Source organism: Rana temporaria, chromosome 6, assembly GCF_905171775.1.
Source record: "Rana temporaria chromosome 6, aRanTem1.1, whole genome shotgun sequence".
Classification (NCBI taxonomy): domain Eukaryota; kingdom Metazoa; phylum Chordata; class Amphibia; order Anura; family Ranidae; genus Rana; species Rana temporaria.
The window spans coordinates 77,914,491-77,939,496 of NC_053494.1; the positions used below are offsets into that span (position 1 = coordinate 77,914,491).

Here is a 25,006-nt window from a genome sequence, read left to right on the forward strand (position 1 = left end):
TTCTCTGATTTATGCGTCCCCTCCAGTTCCGCTTCTCCCACGATTCCTTCAGAGAGTCAAAAGAGAAGGAAAGCCGGTGATTATGGTCGCCCCGGCTTGGCCCAGGAGACCCTTGTAGGCAGACATTGTAAGGATGGCAGAAGACAGACCTTGGGTTCTCCCACTACGCTTGGACCTACTATAGCAGGGTCCAATATTACATCCTGCCTTACAAAGTCTAAATTTGACGGTTTGGCTGTTGAGACCCACATTCTGAGGAGACGTGGGCTCTCAGGCCCAGTCCCATCCACTCTGGTTAATGCTAGGAAGCTTGCCTCCAGGCTCATCTACTACAGAATCTGGAAGGCATATGTTTCCTGGTGTGAACCCAGAAGATGGCATCCTAGGAAGTATGTCATTAATAGGATTCTTGCCTTTCTTCAGTTGGGCTTAAATATGAAGTTGGCCTTGAGCACTATTAAGGGCCAAATCTCGACCTTGTCGGTATTCTTTCAAAAACTGTTTGCCTCTCATTCCCTAGTCCGGGCCTTTGTTCAGGGAGCACTGCACTTGAATCTGGTGGTTTAGTCTCCCGTGTGCCCATGGGACTTGGATTTGGTATTATCTGTTTTACAGAAACTACCTTTGGAACCATTACACCATGTCTCTTTAAGTCTTTTGACAAAGAAACTGTTTTATTCTCGTAGACATATCCTCAGCAAGGAGGGTATCAGAATTGGCGGCTCTTTCATGTAAAGAGCTGTATATCATTATTCATGATGACAGGGTGGTGTTGCGTCCTCACCTGACATTTTTACTGAAGGTGGTTTCAGGATTTCATCTGAATCAAGATATAGTCCTACTGGGCCAGATTCTCAAAAGAGATACGACGGTGTATCTCAAGATACACCGTCGTATCTCTGTTTTTGGCCCTGGGTATCTATGCGTCTGATTCCTAGAATCATTTACGCATAGATACGGCGTAGATCCGACAGGTGTAAGTCACTTACACCGTCGGATCTTAGATGTAATTCCACGCTGGCCGCTAGATGGCGTTTATGACGATTTCTTATTTGTCTATGCAAATGAGCCTGATACGCCGATTCCCGAACGTTTTTGCGCCGCCTCGTCGTCGTTTTCGTAAACGTAAGGTTACCCCTGCTATATGAGGGGTAACCTTACGTCAGTCCGCCGTATGCCATGTTAAGTAAGGCGTCGGGTCAGCATCGTGAATAGGACTTTACGTCAATGACGGCTTTGTTGACGTTTTCCATCGTGAGCTGGAGCATGCGCACTGGGCTATTTTTACGGCCGGCGCATGCGCATTTCGATCGGCGTGGGGGCGCGCTTAATTTAAATACAAGCCGCCCCCTTTGAATTACGCGGCCATAAGCCGGGCCATTTACACTACGCCGCCGCAAATTACGGAGCAAGTGCATGGAGAATACGGCACTTGGGGGGGCGTGTCCAACCGCCGAGCTGCATGGAAGCCTGATACCACAGCTCCTGCACTGACCGGAGAATCCGACATCTAAGCGGCCAACCTACGCCCTAAAAATGCATCACCAAAGCCAACACATGCTGGGGAACCCGCCTGGCACCTCCAGGAAACGAAAGGACTACCGCCCGCCGAGGAAACTGACTGATTTTTTCTCCTCACCTCACGGCGCTCGAATCCAAGATGGCGCCCGCGACCGCTCACCGCGAGGAGAGAGAGCCTACACTGACCTGCCGGACGATGGGGACGGAATCGCACATCCCAGCTCACCCCCTCACGGCCCACCGCCACCCTCCGGACCGTCCTCCACGACTGCCAGCCCTGCTAAAGCGCGGATGAGGATGGACCTTCACCCCCAGGCCTCTGAGGTAAGGCCTACACTAGACAGCCTCCCCTCACTGGATCCAACATCATCCCCTATAGCAGCATTTCCCACTACCGACCAGCCTGTCATGGACACAGTGCTAAAGGGCATGCTAATCTCCCTGCACACATCGCTGCATAGTGATATTTCCACCATGATCTCAGCATTTAAAAACGAAATGACACATGTCAAGGGGAGGGTGGACCGTATTGAGCACCAGATGAGCGCCATGACAGTAACAGTCAATGACTTAATAGATGCCCATGACCACGCAAAAGACGACCAACAGTGGCTGCGCGCCAAGATGGCGGACCTCGAGGACAGGTCAAGGCGCAATAATGTGAAAATACGCGGCATCCCAGAATCGGTTTTGCCTGCTGACCTCAATTCATACGCCAGAAAAATGATCACCACGCTCTTACCCGATCTCCCCCTTGTGGAGACAATCGTGGACCGTATCCACCGCCTACCAAAACCTTCCCACTTGCCACCTGAAATACCCCGTGATACCCTCATGAGAATTCACTTCTACCACGCCAAGGACATGCTCATGTCCAAATCCAGAAGGCTGGGCCAGCTACCTCCGCCATACGCAAAGCTGCAGCTTTTCGCTGACATCTCCCAATACACCCGTCAGCAGCGGAGACAACTCCAGACCATCACCAAACCTCTGAACAACCACAAGATTCCCTACCAATGGGGATTCCCGACCAAACTTATGATTACAAGAAATGGGGTTAAACATAATATACACACGGTGGAAGAAGGCATCCATCTCCTCAAAAAGTGGCACATTATTCCAGATGGCAATGCAACACCTCGTGACACCTCTCCTGACCATCCACACCACAATGCCATGGAAACCCACCCCAGTGTTACTAACTGACCATAGGGTTGGTGCGATACCACCTATTGCTCACATATGCACTCCGGTCGGTGCCTGCTCGTTGCAGTTGATACACGGACTTTTACCCCCCAAAAAAAGATTCAGTAGTCGTTTCTGATATACTACTGACCACGGTGTTTTATACACACCCAGCACTGTTGTTAACCTGTTTGCACCTATCGTTGTTACTGTTAACCCTTCCTTGTGCTCCCTGACCCTCTCCTTTCCTTCCCCTCTCTACCGGATCCCTGGAGAGCTCCACACATCTGAGAAAACGTATTCCTGAACTAGGACGTAGTTCAACGCCACAGCCCACCTGATCCCACACCTGGAAGACCACGACGAACTGTGAGTAACTAATTATCCGCTCTTACTACACCTTCCTGAAAATGCCTAAATTCATGACCCTAAACGCTAAAGGCCTAAACCACCCTGCTAAAAGGGCGTCACTATGGAAAACAGCCCGCACGTCCCTATGTGACATCATCTGTGTGCAAGAAACGCACTTTAAACTCACGGCAGAGCCGACCTGTACCAACAAACAATTCCCAACTATCCTTAAGGCCTCGGGCCCTGAGAAGAAAAATGGAGTTTTAATAGCCATCAAGGACACCATAACATTTACCCTCCACAACAGCATGTCTGATATCAACGGAAGGTACCTTGCACTAGACTGCTCCCTGGACAATGTAAGATACACTATAGTCAATGTCTACCTCCCTAATACGAGGCAGATCAGCTTCCTATCCAAGCTTATGAAAAAACTCACTCGCTTTAAACAGGGAACACTTATCATCTGCGGAGATTTTAATATAGTCCCTGACAACTCGATGGATGCCTCTTCCCGAACGGGCAGGACTGCATCACCTATGGGCTCCTTCATGAGAACACACGACCTATACGACGCCTGGAGATGTCTGCATACCACTGAAAGAGACTATTCATATTTCTCCCCCCGCCATAACTCCTACACGAGGATTGACTATTTCTTGGTAGACAAATGGTCCCTTCCCAATATCTCGAACTCTGATATCTCTACCATTACATGGTCCGACCATGCACCCGTCACCATGTCCTTAAATGCCTCTCCCTCCCTCGCACGATCGAGGATCTGGAGAGCTAATGCATCCCTTATTCACTCACCACAACACTCTGCGTATATCGCAGACCGTCTAACTGAATTTTTTTCCCTGAATACAGGTTCTGTGAAAGACAATTCTATGCTGTGGAACGCACACAAGGCGTTCATAAGAGGAATATTTATTCAACTTGGGGCGAGAGAGAGGAGGTTGAAAACACACCGCCTAGACACCCTGACCTCTGAAATAAGAATACTGGAGGCTCAGAACCAATCTAATCCTACCCTTGATACTAAAAATAAACTAGACCTCCTGAGAAGTGACCTTAGGGCACACCTGCTAGAATCTTATGAAAGGGCGCATACCTACTTCAAAGCCACACATTACTCCACAGGCAACAAAGCTGGCAAGCTCATGGCCAATAGAATCAAGGGGCATATTACCAAAACCAAAATTACCCACCTGTTCCACCCTTCCTCAAAAAAGAAACTTATTGACCCCACGGAGATTGCTGATGCTTTCAGCCACTACTATAACACCTTATATAACCTCAAAGATGACAGTTCGGTGCCCCAACCGTCTCCCCAAGACATAGAAGCATTTCTCCAAGACATCAATCTCCCTAAGTTGTCTGTGGAGCGGTTGGAATCGCTGAACGCACCTTTTACTCCCCTAGAAATTTTACAAACGATAGCAGGTCTGCCCTCTAATAAATCCCCAGGCCCTGACGGCTTGACTAGCGAGTACTATAAGAAATTCGGCCAGATACTTGCACCTTTTCTGACTACTGTCTGCAACGATGCTGCTTCTTCCTCCTCTCTCCCCCCGGAAATGTTATCCGCCCTGATTGTCACTCTGCCGAAGCCAGGCAAGGAACCCACATGTGCCCAGAACTTCCGTCCTATTTCCCTCCTCAATTTGGATGCCAAGATCCACGCCAAGCTAATAGCCAACCGCCTAATAGACCTAATGCCCCTGCTCATCCACAAGGACCAATCCGGCTTTACTAAAGGTAGGCAAGCCTTTGATGCAACCCGTAGACTCGTCAACCTCATCCACGCCGCGGGGTCGACCCGAACGCCTTCTCTGCTCCTATCACTGGATGCAGAGAAGGCGTTCGACCGGGTCCACTGGGGTTACATGCACGCGACTCTCACAAAATTTGGGTTCCAGGGTCCCATACTCTCCGCCATCATGGCACTTTACTCCTCCCCGTCAGCCCAGGTATATACTTCCGAAATACTCTCAAAACCTTTCATGATTTCCAATGGCACACGTCAAGGCTGCCCCCTATCACCCCTAATCTTTAACCTCATCATGGAACCCCTAGCAGAACATGTTAGAACTCACGACTCAATAACAGGTCTAAAAATAGGCACCTCAGACCATAAAATCAATTTGTTCGCCGATGACGTGATAATAATGCTAAGTAACCCCCTTTCCTCCCTGGCTTCGGTACAGTTATTACTAAAAAGATTTGCTAATGTATCTTACTATAAGGTCAACGAACAAAAATCGTACATTCTAGACATAGGACTGGACGCCATCACTAGCAACCTGCTTAGACACAAATACCCATACCCTTGGGCGGACACAGGTATACCATACCTAGGTATCACTTTGACTAAATCCACATCAACCCTATTCCCCCAAAACTATACCGAGATGAAACAGATGCTTATCCGAGAAACTGCAAAAATTTCCAAACACGAATTCTCATGGGCGGGGAGACTCGCGGCCTTTAAACTGATGATCCTACCCAGACTACTGTACATCTTCAGGACGCTCCCAATCCCTCTACCACAGTCATACCTTAAATCCTTACAATCCATACTTGGACACTTTCTATGGCAAGGCAAAAAACCCAGATGCAACCAGGCTAAACTCATCAAACATAGGTCTGTGGGAGGCATGGGCCTAGCAGACATCAGAGATTACTATATGGCCACTATAATCTCACAGATGCGCGAGTGGATGATGGAACGCCCCACCACACTTTGGGGCGCTATAGAATCCCACATGGTCCCTGGCCCCAACCTTTCCCAATGGCTATTCAGCACGACCGCCAAATACCCACTACTCTCCATATACTCCCCTACTATTCAGGCCACTGTCAAAGTATGGAAGGTACTCCATTCCTCCTCCTGGCCGACCCTTGCTACCAAACCTACCCCAATACCCATACAAACACTCCAGCTGCTGACCCCTGACCTGCCTGTTCCCCACTGGCTGTCCGACCACATATCCTACGTACACGAACTACGTCCCCTAGTGGCCACCAAATCATTTCTCCACGCCCAAAAGACCCTACAGGCCCCTGCCTCAGACTACCTCACATACTATAGACTGCAACATTGCCTTAACAACTCTCGTCCCTTGGAAGGACACCTACCTCTGCACATATGGCGCTTCCTCTTCTCTGATACAACGAAAAACAAAGGTACGTCCATAATTTACTCAACCCTCCAAGAAAAAAACTCATTCACTAAATCCAAACCACTCCTAGAATGGGAACATGACTTACTTACCCCGTTCTCTGACCGTCAATGGCAAACAGCGATCAAAGCCAACCACAAATACACCTCCTGCACCTCCCTTTGGGAACTCTCACAAAAACTGCTGATGAGATGGTATCTTACACCAACTAGGATAGCCAAGTTCCACCCTGCCACATCTCACGAATGTTGGAGGGGATGCAAAAACCCTGGTACTCTTCTCCACATATTCTGGTCCTGCTCATACTTAAGACCACTATGGTCATCAGTGGAGCTGATGCTACAGAACATTCTGGGTACACCCATTTCATTGACACCCCCGCTAGCTATCCTTAATCTATCCATTGAAGACATCCCACCACCCCTGAGACTGGTAACTGTACATGTACTGTTGGCAACAAGACTACTGATCGCTCGGAACTGGAAGTCCAAAACTGTCCCATCACTGACAGACGTAGTGCGACTGGTGAGAACCCACTACACATACGAATCCACCCTTGCACGTAGGAAACACTCCTACTCCATGGTACTGACCCTTTGGGACCCCTGGCAAACTTGGTACAAAGGCCAATAGACCATCGAATGATCCCCTGATTGTATTGATACTTATGATGCTCTCTACCCCCCCCCCCCCCCCCCCCCCTCTTTATCCCTCATCCCCCCCCCCCCCCCTGTTTGGCTACACAATGGTATTCTGTTCACATTCTGTTTATATATTGCCTACCGTCTAGGTGCCCACTTGGTGGGTACATGGACGGCACAGTAGATAACCCGGTATTGTACCTTCTATTTGATACTATGCAAGTTACTATGCACTGTATGCCACACGGCACTTGATAATATTGTATTGATATGCTTGACATATACCAATAAAAACTATTTGAAAGAGAATACGGCACTTGCTCCAGTAAGTTGTGGCGGCGTAGTGTAAATGGCTTACACTACACCGCCGCGGATTCTATGTGAATCTGGCCCACTGTCTTTTGTTTTCCAGATCCGCAGTCTGCGGAGGAAGATTCTACACTCTCTAGATGCTGTAAGAGCGGTAAAAGTTTATCTGCAAGCTACGGCTCAGATACGAAAGACTGATTGTCTGTTTATTCTGCCACAGGGTCCAAGGAAGGGCCAGGCAGCATCAAAATCTACTATTTCATGTTGGATTTGACAAGTCATTATTCAGGCCTATGGTTTAGAAAGTATTCCTCCTTTTCAGGTGAACGCACACTCGACAAGAGCAGTTGGTGCTTTGTGGGCAGTGCATCACCGGGCCTCCATGGATCAGATCTTTGAGGCTGCTACTTGGTCTTTGGTCCATACATTTACTAAGTTCTACCAGGTAGATGTGAGAGGGTAAGAGGATGCCGCCTTCGGGCGTAGTGTACTGCAGGCAGCAGTACAGATCCTCTTATTCTGATCTGTGTCTCCCTCCCCTTAATTTAAGCATTGCTATGTGACATCCCATTAAGTAATTAAGGCCCTGTGTCCCGTGATGTATGAGCAAGAAAATAGGATTTTTTAATACTGCTTACCTGTAAAATCCTTTTCTTGGGAATTTATCACGGGACACAGAGCTCCCGCTCCTCTTCGGATTTAAACGTGGGACACTTATTGCTTTGCTACAAAACTGAGGTACTCTCCATTTGGGAGGGGTTATAAAGGGGAGGAACTCAATTTTAATTGTGTTTTCCATTGTCCAATCACCTATGGTGACTACATAACCCATTAAGTAATTAAGGCTCTGTGTCCCGTGATGTATTCCCAAGAAAAGGATTTTACAAGTAAGCTGTATTAAAAAATCCTATTTCTGTTCTCAGCAGTTCACCTCAAAAAATTAGAACAAATTACCCAGGTCTGAGTTACTAAGATAAGTTATTGTGCTATCAAACACCTTTTTGATTCAGTCCCTTGACAAATGTAATTTTGTAAATGAAAATCATTTGAGATTGTAATTATTTATATTTTTATATATATATATATATATATATATATATATATATATATATATATATATATATATATATATATATATATATATATATATATATATATATATATAATGTTATTCATAGTACGACATAGAATGTCAAGTTTACATCCTCTAAAGTGCTTCGCAAAATCTACCAAATTGGGGAGGCTTGGCCTTTTATACTGTTATTTTCTGTTTTCTTTTTAGGGAGAGGAGATATTTTTGGATATGTTTGAAGATGAGTACAGGAGCATGGCGGTGAGTTTTTCCATTTGCAACACCTCAGACAACCCCGATAGGCCTTTAGATCTTTTTTTTTTTGTACATTGATGCCCTTTTTATTTGTGCACCATGACATCTAGAAGTACAGATTTAGTCCCCCAATGCCAGGTTTTAACATATACTGATTATTTATTTTTAAATTGCAATAGCTTCTGTGCAGGATGTGGAAACTTTGCAAGAAGATCTGAACAAATTAATGGGGTGGGCAACTACATTACAAATATGTTTTAATGCAGAAAAGGGTAAAATAAGGCATTTGGGTGGCAAAAACACGAATACAATCTACTCACTAGGAGGAGAACCTTTGGGGGAATCTAGGATGGAAAAGCACCTGGGGGTCCTTGTAGATTACAGGCTCAGCAATGGCATGCAATGCCAAGCTACTGTAAGCAAAGCCAATAGAATATCAACATGCATTAAAAAGGGAATTCTCTCCAGATATAAAACTATAATTCTCCCACTCTACAAGAATCTGGGCTGGCCGCACCTGGAGTATGCCATCCAGTTATGGGCACCAGTCCTCAGGAAGGATATGCTGGAACTGAAGAGAGTCCAGAGAAGGGCAACAAAGTTAATAAAGGGACTGGAGGACCTTAGCTATGAGGAGAAATTGCAAGCATTTAACTTATTCTCTCTGGAGAAGAGACACTTCAGAGGGAATATGATTTCAATGTACAAATACCGAACTGGTGACCCCACAATAGGGACAAAACTTTTCCGCAAAAGGGAATTTGAAAAGACTCACGGCCATTCACTATAATTAGAAGAAAAGTGGTTTAACCTTGAACTGTGAAGAGGGTTATTTACTGTAAGAGCAGTTAAAGATGTGGAATTCTCTTCCTCAAGCAGTGGTTTCAGCAGGGAGCATATATGATTTAAAAAAACTTAGATTAGATTGGCACCTAAACCACCACAAAATACAGGGATATGCAATGTAATATTGACATAAAAGTGCACACACAGGTTGGACTTGATGGTGACTATTTCAACCTCACCAACTATGTAACTATATGTTGCTGATTTCATTATTTTTTAATTGTGAATACATTCCAAATAAATGTCACATTTTTGTCTTCTAGAACAAGCCTCTTAATGTAGAATACTTGATGATGGATGAATCTATATTACTTCCTCCAACTGGAACACCATTAACAGGCATAGATTTTGTTAAGCGTCTGCCTTGTGGAGATGTTGAAAGAACTCGTAGAGTAAGTTGCTTTCTGTTCTTTTAATCTCATAATAATGTAAATTTCCGCTTAAATAAGAAATCTGAGATTGCAGAAAAAAGTTAGTGTTAACTGTCTCCTTAAATAAAGCCTGCAGTGAGAGAATAGGGCTGTCATTGTTGACTTATTATCAACATGTTGGTTGTTTTGCTATTATGCTGACCAATGGCTAAAAGTAAGCACATTGTGATTTCTGACATCACTGACTTTATGTGTATGCTTGTTCTGGATCAGTCATTTGTAAATTATTGAAACAGTCTTCTAATTATTGATTTTCTGTATTCCCCTCTCCCAAAAACATAGATGGCATTTATAACAGAACAACTATTAAAGTGTTTTTTTTTAGATGTTTGAGCCTTTTTAAGATACTTTAAGACTGAAGATAACGGGGATTTTCTTTTTTTCTTAGAATAATTGTTTGTGTATAAAAAAATGCCACTCTTTTCACACAGCGCTCCACAAGAATGCAACCTCAGCTCACAAACTGTTCACAATTATATGAAAGGAATGCTATGGATGGCTGCAGTCCAAGATCCACCTGTATTGCTTCTTGTAAAAATGGGACACAAACAGTGGGGAGAAGGCATGCAGAGGTTGGTCAACCTTTTATTTACAAGAAGCAACAAAGGTAGTTCTTTAAGTGTAGACCTCTAAAGCTTTCCTTTTATTTCAAGAGATTGTTCATATACCAAATGATAGAGTTGCACAGTGCAATGAAACACAAGGCTAGTTTTATTATTCTACCAGCTCGCTTGATATCCATCTTTGATTGCTCCATTTCCTATAGTCATGGTTGGCCTACTTCCTGTTGTATAGTGCTACAAAGGATTTTGCCACTGTATTAGTAAATATAACCTGGAACATCACATAAGCCCTTCTAGACTGTAAGCTCTAACGAGCAGGGACCTCTGATCCCTCCTGTATTGAATTGTATTGCAACTGTACTGTCTTCCCTGATGTTGTAAAGTGCTGCGTAAACTGTTGGTGCTATATAAATCCTGTATAATAATAATAATAATAATAAGCCAAATGTTGCTGCTCTTGGCAATTTGACAACAAGCAGATCTTACAAAATGTTACCTACAAAATGTCAATCTATTCTATGTACATTCCTAATTAAAAAAAGGGGGGGTGTAATGGGGCGTGCTAATTAATCAATATCTAACCAGTTGATAGTGCTCAATAATCGAACACAGTGAATAAATAAATATCAAATAAATCCAGATGTAAAACGTGGTAATGTTTCACTCCTTGATCCTAGGTGTCCCACCAAACATCAATTGGGGCTGGTGAAAACTAAACACTGGTGATATTATGCACAAGCTACACTGAGGGATTGTGCGGTGGATTGCAGATACTATTCAATAAGCACTGTTGCACTTTTGGGAACATTGATTTAAGCACTGTATTCATTGGACTGTTTTGGAGCACTATGCACTTTGGATAAATTTTCTGAAGCACTTTAATCTGATTGATCAATGTTATCAGCTTATCTTATTGTGCACTGAGACTTTTATTTATTAACATGTTTTCCACTTCTTGGATTTTTTTTGTGGGACTCTTGGTTCCACCCAATACTAGGGATTTTTTTATCCCACCGTTTATTTTCACTTTATTTGGATGCTAGTTCACATATTGTTCGGTAATCTATTGTTATTTTTACTGACAATATTGATTGGATCTCATTAATATCACTTTATTTCATCCCCCTCATCACTGTCATTGATGTTTGGTGGGACACCTAGGATCAAGGAGTGAAACATTACCACGTTTTACATCTGGATTTATTTGATATTTATATATTCACTGTGTGTGATTATTGAGCAATATAAACTGGTTAGATATTGATTAATTAGCAAGCGCCATTACACCCCCCTCCCTTTTTTTTACTTGCTATCAGTGTGTGAGCACTATTTAGTTGTGGCCGCTGCTTAGTTTTATTTTTATTTATTAGGTTTTAGCACCCTGTTCAGAGTGGTTTTGCGCATTAGTTCCCCCCCTTATACATATGTACATTCCTAACATGACTGGCCATACAGTGTTACATTTTCATTTGAATGTGCATAAAAAGATAATTGAGCAGAAAATTAACCTCTGGCTATGACTGAAAAAATTAGTTATCCCTTGATTTTTTTTTGTCTGAACCTGCTATTTGAATGGAATCTCAGACATATTAAACAGGTTTAAATACAATAGGTATGATGTTTCCACAATGAAAACCACATTCAGAGTTAGGGTTCACCCGAATGTTGATTATGAAGAATGAAGCATCCTGACTGGACATCATATGATATCCGAAAGCGTCAATTGCGAGGCTGCGCAGCAGCAGCACGATCTGTCACTGGCCATGTCCATAGATGACTAATCAGAGTACCGTCTCACGTACCTTATGACAAATCACAGCAGGTCACATGACAGTTGTACACAATAAATGGCTTCCTTTCATGCCATCCATTGTGTACAATTGTGTTGCTAGGGTTGATTGGGCAACTTGATCACATGATACAAACAGGGCCAATCACAGCCCATCTGTACCATGTGATTCGCTTTCACCAATCACAGCTAATCACAACAAAATAAACTGAATGGAAAAAAAATCTTAGGGGTGTGGCTTGCGCACGAACAAGTATAGCCACTTAGCTCTGTAGCTCCAGAGTCAGGACGTCTGCTGGAATATATTGCAGAAACCCTGAGCACTCAGGGATGGCAGTTTTCAGCCCCACAGCACCGGGCACCATTAAAGACAATGGCCCGGATTCACAAAGCACTTACGCCGACGTATCTCAAGATATGCCGCGTAAGTGCAAATATGCGCCGTCGTATCTATGCGCCGGGCCCACAAAGATACGCCTAAAAACAGGCTTCATCTGATCGACATAACTTGCCTACGCCAGCGTAGAGTGGGCGCATATTTACGCTGGACGCATTTGGCGCTCCCATTGATTTTATATTCACATATGCAAATGAGGGAGATACACCGATTCACGAACGTACGTGCGCCCGACGCAGTGTGCGTAAAGTCATACGTCCGTCGTAAAGTTAAGCCACATAAAGGAGGTGTAACTCGGCAGCATCCATGCAAAGGGCTGCACCAGGGAACACAAGTCGACATATTTTACATAGTTTACGTAGGACATGAATATGACTAGGCGTAAGTTACGTTCACGCCGTAGGCAGTGATCCGACGTATCTTAGGGAGTAGTTCCGACGTGATTCTGAGCATGCGCACTGGGATGCGTCCACGGGACGGCGCATGCGCCGTTCATTATACGTATCGGTCTGGCGCTCGGCCCATCATTTGCATGGGGTCACGCCTCATTTGCATGGCTCACGCCCACTTCCACATACACCGGCTTGCGCCTAGGAAACCCAGCGCAGTTTTGGCAGCACTGGCTTTGTGAATTCAGTGCTTGCCTCTCTGCGTCGGTGTAGCCTAAAGGAGATACGCTACGGCGGCATAAATGTGCGCCGCTGTATGTGAATCCGGGCCCATGTCTAGGAAAGGAAAGGAGCAGAAGCGACCTGGCCGGATGACAAACTTCTTCTCCCTGCCGCTCTGCTTATATATTTTTAAAGCAACACAGACAGACGCTGGTATCACATTGAGCTTAGCAGACCATGCTCCCTAGGATGAGCAGCTCCTTTTATTTATAATGTAAACATGAATAACAAAGGAAGATGGTGGCTTCAGTATCAGCCAATCAATATCAGTATTCTTTCAAAAGAACCAATCACACAGATGTATATATTCAAATGGAATTCTAGTAGTGACGTGTGCAGATGGTCGTGTGCAGGGCCATGTGGCCAGCCAGCCCTTTGTGAGACACAAAGTGTCTCACAATTCGAACACTAACTACATGGCTCTGAACACGATTGTGTGCACACCATCCCACCGCTACCAATGACACAAGCTGTACTATCATGGCTCAGTGGGCCATAATGTTTGTATGGTTATGCTATGGTTCCCATGTACACAGATATGCTTACTAGGAGCGTTAATGCAGTTGCCATGAGGTGGCCAGTCTCTTGGTGAGGCATGAACTAACATCCTTAAAAGAGCAAACATATCTGCCGTGTGCACGGGAAGGTTTCCACAGCCAATGGTCTTCCACCAATGTCTGTATGTGCGAACATTCTCGCATGAGCATATTACAGCAAAACTGACACTGGGGGACATCCGACAACATACATTAATAAAAAATTTCACAACAGTTCCTCCTCTGTCATATGATCATGTGTGTCACTCGATGAATCTTGATCTTCTTACACCTGGAAATGAATCGGTCCTTGCAGTGCATGAGTCGACTTGTAGGCTTTGTTCTTCAGGAGGGATGACTTAGAGGAGGATATGAAAGCTGGTCGGTCTGGGATCCTATGTGTCTTGTACGTGGGTTGGGCTTTGGGGTGTCTCTTCTCAGCAAGCAAAATGTGATCATCTGCTTGGGCTCTGTTCACTTGTCCAATCAGGCAACAGTAGTACATCATCACAGCATATAGAAGGAATATAAACAAAAACTACATGAGTATGTATACCTCTACTTCAACCATAATCCGCTGAAAAAACAAAAATCCCCAAAGATTCCTAGACCCTTAAAATGATTCCAACCTTCACTAGCTATTGCTCTGGTTTTGCCTTGCAGGGATCTTACCTTATCCATATGGGCCTAAACTTTGTCACTAGTATCCCCGATCCAGGTACAACAATCTTTACCTATGAATTCACAGAAACCCTCCTTGGATGCCAACAGATAATCATGGGACATATTTTAGTAGAAGGGTCTTGATCTATCATTGTTCCTGTGGGATCTTCCTTGTAGATGGATGAAAAATTGTTCAATTGTTTCACAAGCTCAAGCCCCCTGTACAAGCAGAAAAACCATGCACAGACCTTGTTGGGGTTGGTAAACACTTCCCTTCTAGCTGTTCCTGTCTTTCTTACCTTCTCTCATGTCATCAGATCCTCACAATCGGCCGCAACATATGATGCTGGGACAAGTTTCACCCGGACACATGAACCTCTTGCATTAAGAGGAATTACCTTATAAGTTGTAGACCCGCATAAATACTAAACTAAAGTAGAAGCACACTTGTGGGCTACCTAGTTGTCTTGATACCCAAACTGGCAAGAACCAGAGCTATTGTTAAAACTATAACTAATTTTACCCTCTATAAATGTATTGTTAAGTTATATTGCCTAAATGCACCCATTAAGCGCGCAAATATAATGAAGGAGCTTAGCTTATTGAAGGGGGATGTGATCATGTTGCAGGAGACTCATCTCACCATAGAAGCAAACCGTAAAAATATGACACAATTTTACCCGGCATGGTATTTTGGAGATTCTCCAATCAGCCGAGCGAAAGGGGTCGCTATAGGTTTTGCCAAAGAGATCAGGTTTATAATAGATGAGAGAAGGGCAGATCCAGAGGGTAGATATTTGTTCCTGAGAGGAAAACTGAATGGAGCAGAGATCTCATTGGCAAACATATATTGCCCAAACAAAAATCCTATCCGATATGTAATGAAAACGATAACTGAGTTCATGGAGTTTAAAAGGGGAATAGCTATAATAGCAGGGGATTTTAATTTTCACATGGATCCAGATTTAGACAGTACGTCTCGTGCACAGGGAACCGGAATGGCATGGAGAAACAAATTGAAAAAAAAAAACTCCATCAGTCTCAATTAGTAGATGTATGGATGATACAACATAATAAACAGCAGGATTATACATTCCGCTCCCCAGTACACGAAACCTACTCGAGGATTGATTTTTTTTTGGTAGAGCATAGGTTTCTAGAAAATATAAGTGATTCCAGTATAGGTATAGCAACCTTTTCTGACCATTCGCCAGTTTCATTACGACTAAAAATAGGGGAGAAACGGGTAAATAATATGAAGTGGAGGCTTAACAAAGAACTCCTTCAGGACAAAGATATAGAAACCAGAGTAAAAAGGGAATTGGGGAATTTTTTAAAATAAATTTAACAGAGGATGTCTCAGAGGCTATAGTCTGGGACACCCATAAGGCTTTTGTGCGCGGAGTATTAATTAAGATCAGGGCGGAAAAAAAAAAGAACAACAGAATAACTCTCACAAAAGAAATGTATAACTTAGAACAACAACACAAACAAGATAGAAATAAAGAAACTTTACTAAAATTAAATATCAAGAGAGAAGAGTTAAGAGAGCAAATAGAACAAGAAACCAGAAGTACATTTAATTAAGTAAAGAAAGAGAGGTACTTATGGGATAATAAACCAGGGAAACATCTAGCAAAATTATTAAAAAATAAAAAAAAATCTTAACTTTATTGAGAAAATAAAAACAAGTCGGGGTGAAGTGGTGCACAAAACTAGTGAAATAGTGGAGAGCTTTAAAGAATATTACGAAAAACTTTATTCAATCAACGAACAGGAGACTAAGGAAGAGCAAAACTTAAAGGGAAAAAAATATATGAATTTTTAAAGGAAATAGAGTGGGAGGAAATATCTGAAGACAATATCAATAAGCTTGAAGCCCCGATCTCAGAAAGGGAAATCAGAGAAATAGTCAAAAACGTGCCAAACGGTAAGAGCCCAGGACCGGATGGTTTAACGGTTCTATATTATAAAAAGTTTATTGATATTCTGGCCCCGAAAATGTGTTCGTATATGAATGGCTTAGGTGAAAAGTGGGACATGAGTAAAGAAGCTATTGAAGCTACTATTACTTTAATCTTGAAAGAGGGGAAGGATAGCACACTTTGCTAGAATTACAGACCAATTTCTTTATTGAATTGTGACACCAAGATTTTCTCCAAAATATTAGCAGAGAGGATGAAGGGAATAATGAAGGACCTGATCCACCCCGACCAGGTTGGTTTTGTACCAGGACGGGAGAGATGATGGGATAAGAACGTTGTTAGCCATTCAGAAAATTAGTGATAGTGGAGTCCCAGGTCTACTCTTATCAGTAGACGCGGAAAAAGTGTTTGATAGAGTAGACTGGGGCTTCATATACAAGACATTAGAGAGAATAGGAATAGGCCCAAAAATGTTAAACTGGATTAAGGTATTGTATAATAAACCCGGTGCTAGAGTAAAGATTAATGGGACCCTTTCAGGGGCCTTTGAACTTTACAACGGCACAAGACAGGGTTGTCCCTGTATCCCCCCTATTGTTTTGTCCTAGCATTAGAACCACTATTAAGGAGAATAAGGAAGAACTCTGATATAAAGGGCATAGAAGTAGGACGGGAGGAACACAAACTCGCGGCCTAAGCGGATGACATCCTGTTCTAACATGTCCGAGAATAACGTTACCCAATTTACTAAAACTAATGAAACAATATGGAGAGCTCTCTAATTTTAAAATGAATCCAACTAAATCCGAAACCCTCACTATCAATATAGCTAAGAAAGACCAAAATATTTATCAAAAGGAGTTCCCATTTGTGTGGGGGAAAAAGGAAATAAAATATTTAGGGTAAAAATAGCAAGTTCAAAAGAGAGGATTTATAAAGTAAATTTTGTACCTATGTTGGAAGATATTAAAACAGAACTTAGTAGACTCACTGCAGGTCAGATATCCTGGGGGGGAGAATGAATATTTTTAAGATGGTAATCCTGCCCAAAATCATGTATAAGATGCAGATGTTACCGATTGCTCTACCCCAGAAGTACTTTAAGACTCTACAAACAATTTTACTAAAATTAGTTTGGCAGGGTAAAAAAGCTTGTATCAGGGATACTATTGATCGTGTGTGGGGGATGAGATGAGTCGGCTCTTAATAGGGCATTGCCTGCTGTGCTTTTTCTGTACAAACTGGTAGAAATAACCCCATTGGCACCTGTGAGTTTCTCAACCTGTCACAATAGAATTCCTAGATGTGAAACTCACACTATCGATAGTATCCCTTATGGACAATTCCTCCGCCTCAAGAGGCTCTGCACCTCCACTGTTGATTTTGCCAGTGAGGCTCGGAAGATGGCCAACAGGTTTAAAGCTAGAGGCTATTCAGCCACAGTTATTAACAACGCTCTTCATAGAGTTAGTGCCATCCCCAGAGACTCACTGTTGGATAGTAGGAGGTCCAGGGATAAACATAACAATCCTATGGTCAATGAATTAGCCCCTGCCTTTTCCACTTCATATAGCATGGAGTTTCATAAAATCAGACAGATTGTCACCAAATGCTTGCCTGTTTTGTACAGTGATGTGTCTTATGAATCTATTTTGTCTAAGGACATCAAGACGGTTAGCCGCAGAGCCCCTACATTGGGGGGCGTTCTTTCACCCAGTCTTTTTTAATCTAAACCTATCTCCCAAACTTGGTTGAGTTTTGTAGGCACTTTCAAATGTGGCACCGATGGGTGCAGATATTGCCCCTTAATAGGAACTGGCCAAAATGTGCGATCATGTTCTAGTGGCAGAGATTTTAAAATTAAGCAATATATCAACTGTAACACTAAGTTCATTATTTACGTTATCACTTGCAATAGCTGTAACATCCAATATGTAGGTAGGACCATCAGGAGATTACGGGATAGACTCAGTGACCATTTATATGATATCGAGAAAAACCACAACACTAACGTGGCCAGGCATTGGAACAATGTACACTGAAAAAATATCTCTAGCCTGTCCATACAGGGCATGGAAAGGATTGTGTGTCCAGCCAGGGGGGGAGACAAGTTTAAACTTCTCTGTAAACGAGAAGTATTCTGGATATTCCATCTTAATTCCAGACAGCCCCAAGGACTTAACTTTGATTGGGATGTTTCCCACTTTCACGATTAAGTACCCCCCCCCCTATGTCTGGCACACACATTTCACCTTTCTATGTCCTAGTGACCATGTTTTTCACCTGCCAAGTACAATATCTGTCCTCCTATTATAAGGTTCCCGTTTTCTTTTCATTGAAGCTGGCTCCTAGCCATAGGCTAGATTTTTACTTTTTTTCATTTTGATTTTGATTTTTTCATCAATCAAAATATGGGTGAAGTGTGTCTGGATCATCTGTCAATGACAGGACACACATTGGTCCATAGGTTTTCTCGGTATCTATTTTAGGTCTATAGGTCCATTTTTCACAATAAGGTTTTCCTCTTGGTTCATCATTGATGACCATTTGGACATTAGGGTTCTGTGTGGTGGGCTCCGCCTGGGTGATTATGGGGGATGTACTTATTGTTGTTACGGCCGGACAGGGGTGAGGCTCGGATTATTGCGGGTCTATATGAGCCTGGTGCTCCTGTTTCACACCCGCTTCTGTCCTCTGCTTCACCCTTTGTCTGCATTATTGCCGTGTTATTTGAGATATGTAATTCATATCCATCTTTTACTAGCAATTTATATGCATTACCTCATCAGTGTCTCCGTGACACTCACCAGGCGGGCCCCGCCACCTTTTGGTTCTAACTTTGTTTCAATTTGAAACATATATTTACCAACATAACATCAATTACAAACTCCATGTTGATATGGGGTTTTTCTTCCCTCTTGTTTTATAAATGTGTTATTTAGAAACACCCTACATTTATTATTTATTATTTCTATGTCAGATTGGTCTGTTATTAATTGGTATTTATGACACATCACTTCTGACGGTCAGTGAATTTTTGTCACAGCACTAAATGATGCTATACTTCTTCTTGAGGCTTTTTCGGTATTTTATATACTTGTTTTCTCCACTATAAAGGCGGACAATATATATTGCCCTGCCGGTCTCACATTTTGTTCACATTGTAAACCATTGAGGTCGGGTTATCCGCTTTTTGCAGCTCTTGATAACAAACTTTCATGCGCGATCATGACTTACATCTATGCCATGATCAGTATAAAAAACTTGTCCCCTAGATGCATATGTTTTTTACAGCATATTAGAAGGGTACTATTATGCCGTGGGGTTCACTCATTAATTTTGTTTTCTCATGTCATAGTCTCACACAAATGCATATGCACTTTTCTGTTTTTTATAACCAGGTTTCTATATTGTGCATGCAATGATATGCACGCAAACCTAAAACACTTGCATCATAGAAGATATACCACATCGGGAGCACACTCACGTGTTTATGATTTATATGTCTATTCCTTTTAATTTACTTTGTTAATACAAACATCTATCCATTTATATTGTTTGTATAGAGATCATTATAATAGACATTGTCCATCTTTATTTTTATTTTCAATCACTGACATATGGGTTTCCATGCACTGGTTTTGTGTTTACTAAAATCATTTATTACAGGTTAAATCCTGTTAACACTAACAAAATATTTTGTTTGTTCATTCATTCATATACACTACACAATACTTGATGTACTTAATATGGGTAATTTTATACATAGAATTTGAGCCTAGTTTGCAATGTGCACAATCTGTGGACCATATTGGGACTATACAGGTGTGTTTAAATACATACAGGTGTTTCCATAACAATTTCTTTTAATTGTGTTTTATTTGAGGGAGGCTTGACCCTTTTCAGCTGTTTTGATTACATTTTTAATTGATTCCGTGCTGCTATAGGCGGACTTTAGTCACATGTTTGTATGATGCTTTAGTATATATTTTATTATGGTGTGAACATTTCTTTAGCCATGACTAAGCACTTACTGTAAGTGCGAAACGCGTCGGCCATACTGTGTTTTGTTGGTTGCAGTGACTGTGTGTATAGTTGAAAAATAAAGACAACTTTTTTTAAAGTGATTTGGAGTGCGGCTATCCAGTTTTTCGTTCTTCTATTGTGCTACTTCTGATACCATTTACCAAAAGTCTTTTACTCCTTCACATTCCCAAAAAATATGTAACAAAGTGCCCTCTTCTTTTTGACAACGCCAACAAAGGTTCGACACCATAGTTACATAGTTACATAGTTAGTCAGGTTGAAAAAAGACACAAGTCCATCCAGTTCAACCACAAAAAAATAAACAAAATAAAAAACACAATACAATCCCATACACCCAACTCCATACCCACAGTTGTTCCAGAGGAAGGCAAAAAACCCCAGCAGAGCATGATCCAATTTGCTACAGCAGGGGAAAAAATTCCTTCCTGATCCCCCGAGAGGCAATCGGATTTACCCTGGATCAACTTTACCTACAAATCTTAGTACTCAGTTATTTTATGTACATTTAGGAAAGAATCCAGGCCTTTCTTAAAGCAATCTACTGAGCTGGCCAGAACCACCTCTGGAGGGAGTCTGTTCCACATTTTCACAGCTCTTACTGTGAAAAAACCTTTCCGTATTTGGAGGTGAAATCTCTTTTCCTCTAGACGTAAAGAGTGCCCCCTTGTCCTCAGTGTTGACCGTAAAGTGAATAACTCAACACCAAGTACACTGTATGGACCTCTTATATATTTGTACATGTTGATCATATCCCCCCTAATTCTCCTCTTCTCAAGAGTGAATAGATTTAGTTCTTCTAATCTTTCCTCATAGCTGAGCTCCTCCATGCCTCTTATTAGTTTGGTTGCCCTTCTCTGCACTTTCTCCAGTTCTCCGATATCCTTTTTGAGAACTGGTGCCCAAAACTGAACTGCATATTCCAGATGAGGTCTTACTAATGATTTGTACAGGGGCAAAATTATATCTCTGTCTCTGGAGTCCATACCTCTCTTAATACAAGAAAGGACTTTGCTCGCTTTGGAAACCGCAGCTTGGCATTGCATGCCATTATTGAGCTTATGATCAACTAAAACCCCCAGATCCTTCTCCACTACAGATCCCCCCAGTTGTACTCCCCCTAGTATGTATGATGCATGCATATTCTTAGCCCCCAAGTGCATAACTTTACATTTATCAACATTAAACCTCATCTGCCACTCAGTCGCCCAATTAGACAGAGCATTGAGGTTGGCTTGTAAATTGGAGACATCCTGCAAGGACGTTATTCCACTGCATAGCTTGGTGTCATCTGCAAAGACAGAAATGTTACTTTTGATCCCAGACCCAATATCATTTATAAATATATTGAAAAGTAAGGGTCCCAGCACTGAACCTTGGGGTACACCACTGATAACATTGGACCAGTAAGAATCATTAACCACGACTCTCTGAATTCTGTCTTTCAGCCAATTTTCTATCCATTTACAAACTGATATATCCAATCCTGTAGACCTTACCTTACACATGAGCCGTGTGTGCGGAACTGTATCGAACGCTTTTGCAAAATCCAAATATATCACGTCCACAGCCACTCCTCTGTCCAGGGTTTTACTTACCTCTTCATAAAAGGAAATCAGGTTTGTCTGACAACTTCTGTCTTTCATGAATCCATGTTGTCTGCTGCTTAAATAGTTTTTTTCCTGCAAGAACTCATCCATGTGGTCTTTTATTAAACGTTCCAGTATCTTCCCAACTATGGAAGTTAGACTAACAGGTCTATAGTTACTTGGTAAAGACTTTGTTCCCTTTTTAAATATAGGCACCACATTGGCTCTACGCCAATCCAGTGGTACTATTCCTGTCATTAATGAGTCCCTAAATATTAGATACAGTGGCTTTGAAATGACAGAGCTCAACTCACCTAGGATCCGTGGGTGGATGCCATCTGGTCCAGGTGCTTTATCCACCTTTATTCTGTCTAAATATTTCTGGACCATATCACTTTTGAGCCATTGTGGATTTGGGGCTGTGTCACTCCCACCCCCATTTTGGACATGAGCTCCCCCATGCTCCATTGTATACACAGAGCTGAAGAAAGCATTTAATAAATTTGCCTTCTCTTTGTCCCCAGTCACCCACTCTAGATTATTTTGTAAGGGGCCTACATGCTCAGACTTCACCTTTTTACTATTAATATATTTAAAGAATTTTTTGGGGTTTGTCCTACTATCTTTTGCAATCTGTCGTTCATTTTGAATTTTTGCATCCTTGATTTCCTTTTTACATATCCTGTTATATTCTTTGTAACATTTAAACAACACTAGTGTTCCTTCATTTTTATATTTTTTAAAAGCTACTTTCTTATTGTTTATAGCTTTTTTAACTTTGCCCGTGAGCCACATAGGTTTTATTTTTAGCCTTTTAAACGTATTGCCCATGGGAACATACTTTGCAGTGAGGTTCCACACAGTCTTTTTGAAAAATTCCCATTTCTGTTCTGTGTTCATCTGTGTCAATAGTCCCTTCCAGTCCAAGTCCTGGAGAGCAGCCCTCATCCTTGGAAAATTTGCTCTCTTAAAATTTAGTGTTGTAATATTTCCTGTATGTATTTCTTGCTTATAGTTAACATTAAATGAAATCATGTTATGATCACTGCTACCCAGGTGTTCCTTTATCTGAACATTAGTAATAAGCTCTGCATGGTTTGAGATTATCAGGTCCAACAGAGCATCATTCCTAGTTGGAAAGATCTGATTCAAGACTACCGGGGTCCTATACCACGTACTCAAAATCTTGTACCCCCCCTCCTGGTATTTAGATGCTAATGATGCCTTGTGGGTAAATTCAAATATTTTGTTCTTTTGATTCTCGGAGAAGGTTACCCCTAGATCTCTCTCCCAGGCCTGTATATAACCTAATTCTTGTGGAGCTTTTAGTTTGTTCACTAGGGTATAAAACAGAGATAGCGAATGTCTCAGCGAGTCTCCTTTTAGGAATAGCTTCTCAAATTCAGACAATGTCGCAATCTCCGTCGACTGCCCCACGATTGATCGAAGGTATGCCCTTAGCTGTCTCCTCCTATATGGATCCAAATCCTCTGATAATTCACTTTCTATTTCCTCAATTGACATTACACGGTTATCCCTCATGAAGTGTGTTAATCTGGTTTTACCCTGTCTTTTCACATTTAGAAAACCTGGGTCTTTTAAACCAGGTACAAAAGCCGCTGTGATGCATTTGCCTATATGTCTCAGTTTAAATCTCCCTGCTAGCCATGTGTGTATGTTAGAGGTAGAAAGGGATTTCATGTGTGAGTCATCCCTCTCCTAACAGGTTATTGATATGTTAATGACCCTTCCTCAGCCAGCTCCCTATTTCAAAGAGTTAATTGACTCTCTTGTGTGTATTGTTCTAAATGTTAATTAATAAAGGAATGTGTCTGATCAGGTTAAACATAGCGGAGCCGAACCGGCTAGATACTGATTAGTTCAAAGAGATATCCTTATTTCAAAGGATCTGTATTGAAGACCCCCCACTGTGTGAGGGGGGGGGAGATTTCATTGTTCCTAACAGGTTGTAACCACATATAAGCTGAGTTTTGTGTCATTAAAGTGTCTTGTTCTACCAGTAAGCCTGGACTCACGTGTGGCTTATTGGGGCGATTCCATGGACTCCTACTTGTGGAATATTGGGTGATTTTCGTTATGGGAAGAAGGGACTGTTTGACGGGGATATCATACCAATACCGTCACAGCCGGGTTGCCCAAAATTGGTATCATCGGACTCACTTCCGTTGGTCTATTTATTTTTTTAAAAATCTTTTTAACCACACTGATGGTCGTCCCTATCGTTGGGTGTCGCTTAACTGTCTGTGGTATCGCGGAATCACTTAACCAAATTAGGCCTTCTAATGGTAGTTCCGACATTGCCTGTTCCAGAATGATCCATGGTTAATCATTTGGCTTAACGCACCAATCCAATGCTCTTGACAGATGTACTGCCTCATAGTACGAGAGTGGGTCTGGGAATCCCACCTCCCCTTTTTCCTTTGGTAGCGTTAAAATGTCTCTACGCACTCTGGCTGGTTTCCCTGCCCATATAAATCCCGCAAACTTTGCTCTGACGTCTCTTAGAAACCCCTGGGGTATCCTAGTTGGAAGTGTCTGTAATAGGTATAACAGCCTCGGCATTACATTCATCTTTATGATGTTGATTCTGCCAAACCAGGTAAAGACTTCCTTATACCATTTCTGCAGGTCTAACTTAATTGGTCTTACCAACGGTACCAAATTTAATTCCAGAATTCAATTTAATTTCTTTGGTATTTTAGTCCCAAGGTATCCTATATGTGAGTTTGTCCATTTAAACGAGAAGAAAGTTTTTAGTTGCTGTTGTTGTGCCATACTTATCTCTACCCCCATTGCTTCCGATGTATTGTAATTAACTTTAAAATTAGAGAGTGTCCCATATTTATCAATCTCTGATAACAATGGGGGGAGAGATAGTACTGGCATAGTTAGGAAGAACATCAAATCATCCGCAAATGCTGCAAGTTTATATTCCCCTCCCATTACACAGATACCCCTAATATCTGTATTCAGCCTTATTGTTCTTAGGAAAGGTTCCAACGTCAAGATAAA

General features: G+C 42.2%; 1 protein-coding gene across 13 annotated transcripts in view; it reads left to right on the forward strand.

Moving 5' to 3' along the window:
- CLEC16A (C-type lectin domain containing 16A) overlaps window positions 1-25,006 on the forward strand; it is a 1,403,906-nt gene that overhangs the window by 914,517 nt on the left and 464,383 nt on the right. For all 13 annotated transcript variants that reach the window (XM_040358542.1, XM_040358539.1, XM_040358533.1 and 10 more), the window contains 2 exons: window positions 8,475-8,525; window positions 9,629-9,757. In XM_040358542.1, the coding sequence (XP_040214476.1) occupies window positions 8,475-8,525; window positions 9,629-9,757 (180 nt within the window). The remainder of the gene's footprint in view (window positions 1-8,474; window positions 8,526-9,628; window positions 9,758-25,006) is intronic.